This window comes from Canis lupus, chromosome 35 (genome assembly GCF_048164855.1).
Source record: "Canis lupus baileyi chromosome 35, mCanLup2.hap1, whole genome shotgun sequence".
In the NCBI taxonomy this organism is placed as follows: Eukaryota; Metazoa; Chordata; class Mammalia; order Carnivora; family Canidae; genus Canis; species Canis lupus.
The window spans coordinates 980,157-986,909 of record NC_132872.1 but is presented as its reverse complement, the minus strand read 5'-3'; the positions used below and the strand labels follow the sequence as shown (position 1 = coordinate 986,909).

The 6,753-nt window shown below is 59.9% G+C and overlaps 1 protein-coding gene across 12 annotated transcripts in view; it reads right to left on the bottom strand.

Annotated features, from left to right (window-relative positions):
* Nucleotides 1–214: 214 nt before the first annotated feature.
* BDH1 (3-hydroxybutyrate dehydrogenase 1) overlaps nucleotides 215–6,753 on the bottom strand; it is a 29,568-nt gene continuing 23,029 nt past the window's right edge. For all 12 annotated transcript variants that reach the window (XM_072812227.1, XM_072812228.1, XM_072812237.1 and 9 more), the window contains 3 exons: nucleotides 5,166–5,307; nucleotides 2,212–2,364; nucleotides 215–1,000 (listed from right to left, as the gene is read on the bottom strand). In XM_072812227.1, coding sequence (XP_072668328.1) covers nucleotides 531–1,000; nucleotides 2,212–2,364; nucleotides 5,166–5,307 — 765 coding nt within the window. In that variant the 3' untranslated portion in view covers nucleotides 215–530. The remainder of the gene's footprint in view (nucleotides 1,001–2,211; nucleotides 2,365–5,165; nucleotides 5,308–6,753) is intronic.

Here is a 6,753-nt window from a genome sequence, read left to right as displayed (position 1 = left end):
CCCACCCTGGAGCATTTATAAGCCAGAAGTAGGTTACTCGTGTACCCTCTTTGGTTCGCAAATCCTTCACGTACAGAAGAAGGCATCTGTCCTTTTTCCTTACCTTACAAGGTTGGTTTAAGGATCAAGGGCAATCGGTTTTTGAACCAATGTTTTGGCTTTAACATGTAAAGGATTTGGTTAAAAAAATAATAAATAAATAATAAATAAAACGTAAAGGGTTTGTATTGGATTTTATAAGAAATCTGTTTTTCATATAAACAGGTCTTCCAAGACTCTTTGTGTGAGATCAACTTCAGAAAGACGGCTGCACCGTGTTTGCCCTGAGATTGAGGGACGCTGCCCACCATGCCGAACCTGGCTGAGAAGACCCAAACCGCTCACTGCGCACACAGGTGGGGCTGGGCTGTCTCCTCTGCTTAACGCTAAAAGTGGTAGTAGGTCCCCCCCGGGACTGTGGATAATGCACAAGCAGGTAATCAGGAGGTGGCTGCACAAGATCCCTCTTCCCTCCCGGCGGGGCACACTCTTCAGTGTATGTAGATCCTGTCCGACAAGGCTCCGGGCAAGTGGGTCATGATTTGCATTCGAAGCCACCAGTAGTAGTCCATGGGGTGGTAGCGGGTGTAGGGGCTGCGAGAGGTCAGAGCGTGGGTGACAGCACTGACGACGGGGGATATGTCCGTGGAGCCGCTGTTGCAGTAGGCCTGCATCCTGGCGATCTTCTCATCAAAGTACTTCCTGCCGTAGTCCTTGCGCACCACCTCGGGCAGCTCGTCCCACATCTTGTTGGCAATGGCCTGGATGCGCTCAGGGTTGTAGAGGCTGGTGGCAGCAATGAAGTTGCCGGGTTCCACCACACTGACCTTCACGCCCAGCGGGTACATCTCGTAGCGCAGGCAGTCGGAGAAGGCCTCCACCCCGAACTTGGTGATGCAGTATGGGGAGCGGGCCGGGTTGGCCATGCGGCCCAGCATGCTGCTGATGTTGACGATGCGGCCTGCACAGGAAGACAGCAAACACCTGCTCAGGACCCTCCTGGGGCCCGGCATGCTTCCAGAGGCCGGGCCGGAACCCGGGCCCCAGGCTGGACACCTGGTTCGTTACCTGCTGGGCTGGGGCCCGGCCTTCCGAACTACCCAGAGTCAGGGGGCCTTCTAATTGAATAATCAAGGACAGCCCAGGCCCATATGTCCGGATTGACCCCCCTGATTTCCCCTGACTGTGCCAGGCGAGACAGGGCAAGGGAAATGAGCAGGGCTGCATACCAGGAGGGCCCAGCATAAGAGGGGAACTGCCAGCCCCCACCAGGGCTCCAGCTGCAAGCAGGCAGGACCAGGGTTCTGAATCTGATTTCAGGGCTAGGACATGTGGACAGAGCCTCCAGCCCTGGAAGTGAGTGGTGACTTCTAGAGGCTTTCCCACCGGCCCAGCCTTGGGTAGCGGGATGGAGGTGGAGCCCATCCAAGTACGTCCAAGCACACCCGGACCTGCTGGCCCTGGGTGTGCATTCAGGAAGCTGGGGCCCAGCCCCATCCTGGGCACCGCGGGGAGGCCCCTTTTCCAACCTTGAAGTTGGAAGCCACTGAAAGGTCAGGTTTTCTTTTAAAACCCTACAGCTGCTCTCTGGGTTCATCCTCATTGCTGCACCTTTGGGAGAGATCTATGGATCATCCCCTTTCTGCCATCATTGTGGGGGGGGGGGAATCTAAATAAGTGACTTCTTAGCTCCCTAACACGGTTTGAGTGTTTTGTCTCTTTTCCAAATTCCTAATCTTGATTATTATTATTATTACTGTATTTTAGCTGCTACAGCAATTGTCTTATTTTGGGGTTACTATGCCACAGTAACCCATAGAACAGATGAGCCCAAGTTTACTTAACCACACCTTTATCGACAGGTGACGTACACCCACAGCTCTGTGCACAAGGTTCCCAGATTAGGTTCTAGATTAGGTTCCCAGAGTGGGATGCTGCTGTGCTTTCAGCCTTTGAGACTGCTGACCTCTTGGCTGCCCTCCTTTCTGGAACCACACGTCCCCTTCCGCCCGCCTGGCCGCGGCACCTCCACCGTCCCCAGGACCCCCACGCAGCAGCTGACAGTCCTGCGCTCAGCCTCACTGGGGTGTGGATGTCGGCTCCGCTGGGACCTCTTTCCGTTCTAAGCAAAGCTGAAGAGGTGGGACGGGAGGACATCCCTTTCCAACTCACCTCTGGCCCTCCGGATGAGCGGGAGAAAGGCTTTTGTCATCTGCACGGTGCCCCAGAGGTTCACCTCCGCCACCTCCTTGTAGGTCTCCATGCTGGTGAATTCCACCTCCCCGAAAGTCGAGATGCCCGCGTTGTTAACCAGGCCCCACATGCCTGGACGGGATGGGACAGACCGCAGTCACCACGCAGGCCTGGCCTCACACATCACGCACCAGCCTGCAGCCCGTTCCCCTCCTCGCTTTTGTGCCTTTCCCCCAAAACCTGCCACTTGTTGTCCAAGGCTTTCGGGACTCTTTCTAGAGTCACCAAGAACAACAGGAGACAGAGAGGCCTACAGTGCTGGCTGTGACCTTCCCTTAAGTCTAAAACATCCAATTATCATCTCCACCTACCTGCACAGACTCTCGGGACCCACCTGGACCCCGCCCACCAGGGGTCCCCGGCCTGGAGCCCCCCTTCGGCTGGCTCACTCCCACTCTGCTCCACGCGGTCACATCCCGCACCCTGTGCTGCATAAGCATTCCTGCCTCTGCACCTCTGCTTGCATTCGACCAGAAGCCAGGAGAACCTCAGGAGTGCTCCAGGCCAGGCCTCCTGGTCTCCGGAGGACCAGGGAGAGGACCCAGCATCCGAGGTCACGCAGCAGTTAGAGGCTCAGCTAAGACTTGGCCTCAGGTAGAGCCCCAGTCCTGCTCCATCCGGAGACCCCCGGGCCATTACTCCTTTCTCCCATCTCCCGTCGCTGAAACACACTATCTGCCGGTTGTCACTGCTGAGCCCCGCAGCCCACGTGTATACACCTGGTCTCTGCAGGTAGAGAACACCTATCGCCCTGTGTGGTCCCGGGTGGAGCATGGCATTGGAGCACACGTACACTGAGTACACCTGGGTTGAACGTTTCCTGTAAGACCAGGTAGGGGATAGATGGCTTCTGTGGACTCCGTGGACACCGGTGCTAGAAGGATCCCTGGAGCTTTGGCAACCACTTTACAGCCAGGGAAGCCGAGGCCCTGAAGAGGACGGCTCCAGTGCACCCAGGAAATCAGAGGCAGAGCCGGATTAGGGGAGGCAGCACCAAGGGGGCAGCCTTGTTTGCAGGGCCGTCCAGGTTCGTTTGTGGGGCGTGGGGATTGCAGGGCCTGCAGCCTCAGGGCAGAGATGTCCTCCAGCGGGTCCTCCTGCCTGCGGGAACCCGGCCCTGCTTCTCCTTCCCACTTAATCATGGAAATGAGTTTGTGTAAGTGACAGAGTAATTGGTATCTTGCTGCTTTCCTTCCGCGTTACCCAAATTAAAGCTTCAACTGACCTCTGGCGCCTTCTCCTTCAATTATGGGGAATTCAGGACATTTATTAGGGAAGGAAATTGCTGGTTAACAAAGTGTTCATGAAGCTCTCACTCCCACTCCCCACAGCAGCTGAGCTGAAGCGTCAGGCCCTCAGGTCCCCCAGTGACCTCGTGCTGATGCAGCCGCTACACCCCCCCACCCCACCCTGCAGACCTCTCCAGGGGGGCCCTCACCCCTCTCTGCTTCCCAGGAAGAGCAAGCGGCCTCCTACCACCTGCCAGGGCTGAAGCTTTCAGCCTCCGCCTCCGAACCATTAGCCAGGGCTCATTCTTCCTTTTTTATGCAACTTCAACCCGCCTCTTGCCCCTGGCTCCATCCCTGCAACACTGGGGCACAGGAGACGCTCAAGAAATGTTTGTCAGATGAATGCATGTCTACAAACGCCGTGTCTCCAGATGCTAAAGATGGAAAGGTTTCTGCACCGGGGGGCAGTGGGGCCTGAGCGCAGCCCGAGCGGGGTTGGGGTGTGGGGGGCGCCTCCCCTGTGGTGCACCCTGCCAGGCCTGCCACCCCGCCCCGCGGCTGCACCGGCTCGCAGGCGCTTCCGTCCCTGGCAGAGGTCTAGCAGCGCCCAGCTCTGCGGAGCCGGTCCTTCGGGGCACAGTAAATCTCCACGACGTAGGGTGCGCGGGGCGGGGGGGGGGGCGGGCGGTGGGCCCGCTGTCCAGTCTGCCTTCTCTCCCGGGAGGGCGCTCGGGGGCCTCTCCTCCAACAGCAGGGTGGCCTGACCCGGCCCGCCTCGGGGTGGTGGTGGCAACTGGGCCAACAGGTGCTGTGTCCCGAGCACCCCCCCACCCGTTCCTCTGCAGCCTGCGCCCCCGGACATCTCTTGGGCCGCCTGCCCCGTCCCCAGCCCCTGACTGCTCACGTGCCCAGGAGGCTCTCCTTGCACCTGCCCCCGGAGCCTCCCCTCCACCCGGACACCCCTCCAGCTGAGGAGGAGAGCACCAGGCATCGGAGAGGCCCCCACGCCTGCACATCCACCACCAGGCCCCAGCTGCGCCCGCCCCTCCACCCCCAGCACCCCAGGTCTGTGCCCCAGCACTCAGGCTCCACCCTCCACACTCGGCCACCTCCCCTGGCTGGCAGGGCATTCCCCCCTCCCGGAACCCCGTCCTGGGCCACCTCCCTCCTCCCCCGCACTTGCTGTCACCACCTCGGCCCCCAGCACACCCCGTGCGCCTCCCAGCGCTGCTGGCTCTGCCCCCTCCGGATCGCCTCCGGCCCTGCGCCACCACCTGCCCTCAACAACGGGCTCCCCACCCCACCCCAGCCGGGCTCCCTCCGCCCCGGGCCGCTTCCCGAGAGGGCTGTGGAAATCCCCTGGGTTAGCCTCCCATCCACCTGGAAGGGCCCTGGGGACAAGGACGGCGTCCCGGCCGTCTGGGCGTCCCCACCACTTGGTCTGGAGTGGGCATTCAGTGGGCGCTGCCTCAGTGGGTCAGCGTCGGGGCGCCCCACCACCCCTCGCCTTCACATTTCCTCACCGCGCAAGAGGAAGAGCTTCAACTACAGCGAAAGGGGACTTTTGGCAGGACAGTGGCCAACGGGGGGCGAGACGCCCTGAGGACGGCTGCTGCAGCACCCCGCTGGCCAGGGTGCCCCTACCTTTCTCAGGGTCCTCCAGGCTCGAGCGGACGACCTCCACCACTCTCTCCACCTCCTCGCCTTTGCAGACGTTGAGCTGGATGGTCCTTAATCGATCGCTCTTCAGGCCGTCCAGCTCCTTGACCCCGTCGCCTCCTTGGTCCTGGGGAGGAGAGGGGGGCCGCTGGATGCACTCCCGCCGCCTGCCTCCAGCCCGAGGACCAGGGCCGGGGCCCTGCCGAAGCCTGCGGCCCACTCACAACGACCCGTGGCCGGCCGCGGGCTCCGGGGACCCACTGGGGCTGCGCCACCGCACGTGGTTCTGTTCAATCCTAGCGCCGACAGCGTCTCAAGCCAAACCAAGTGCCAGAGACACCGGCCCCCGGCCCCTGGCCCCTCTGGCAAGAGGCTTTCTCCAAGCGGAAGTTGCAAAGTCAGTAGCTACCCGACGACGAGGCATGTGGGAATCAGACAACAGGGAGGGCAGGGGCTTGGGAATGGGGCACACACCTTCCTCTCATCCCCACCAGCCGCTGCCCGTGCGGGTGCGGGTGTAATCGGGCCTGCCACGTGCTCAGATTTGAAGCTGGCAACTAGGATTTCCCAATTTTTTAAGTGTTGGCAACTTACATTAAAAAAAAAAAAAAAAAGGGGGGGATCCCTGGGTGGCGCAGCGGTTTGGCACCTGCCTTCGGCCCAGGGCGCGATCCTGGAGACCCGGGATCGAATCCCACATCGGGCTCCTGGTGCATGGAGCCTGCTTCTCCCTCTGCCTGTGTCTCTGCCTCTCTCTCTCTCTCTCTCACTGCGTGCCTATCATAAATAAATTAAAAAAAAAAAAAAAAAAAACCACTGTGCAGGCCAGAGCACACCCACAGGCCACATGTGACTAGTGGGCTGCCGGCCTGTCACCTCTGTCCTAAGTCAAGGGCCCGTCACCGCCAAGATAACCAGAGGCCAGAGCAGGCTCTAATTCCAGTTGGGTCACTACCCAGGCTTTGTGCCCTCAGGTACGGCCCTTCAACAGGTGTCCTTAGAAATAAGGACATTGCCACCTGTCCTAACCTGCCCAGGTTAATGGAATAAGGAAATTATCCTTACTAAAAACTTGTGAGACTATAAAGCACGATGCAAATCCAGGTATTATGAAACCTAAGAAAGGGTCACCACTCAGCATACATCATGGTCCGGCACTGTGCTAGGCGCTGGAGAGGCAGAAACACCTCAGCCCCTGTCCTCAAAGAGGCGTGTTTTTGTAGATGCATAAGGGGACAGACGCATAAGGGGGCAGATGCATAAGCAAATGATGTGGGCGGTATCTGTGGCATGAAAGCTGGCAGGAGGGGGGACGCTGCCCACAAGGTGGCAGGGACAGGGCAGCCTCAGAAGGCAGTGACAGCCGAGGCCGTGGACCAGAGGTGCCCCGAGAACAGGACATTTCAGGGAGAGGTAAGGCGTCTGCGGGCGGAGCAGAGGTTGCCCAGGAGGCGGGGAGGCAGGCAGGGGTCTCCCTGGGGGCCAGTGGTGAGCGACTGGGGGGCACGAATAACACCCGGCATCGTTCACTGTGGGAGCGCCGGGCGTGCCTTTCCCGTTAGTCCCCAGCGTG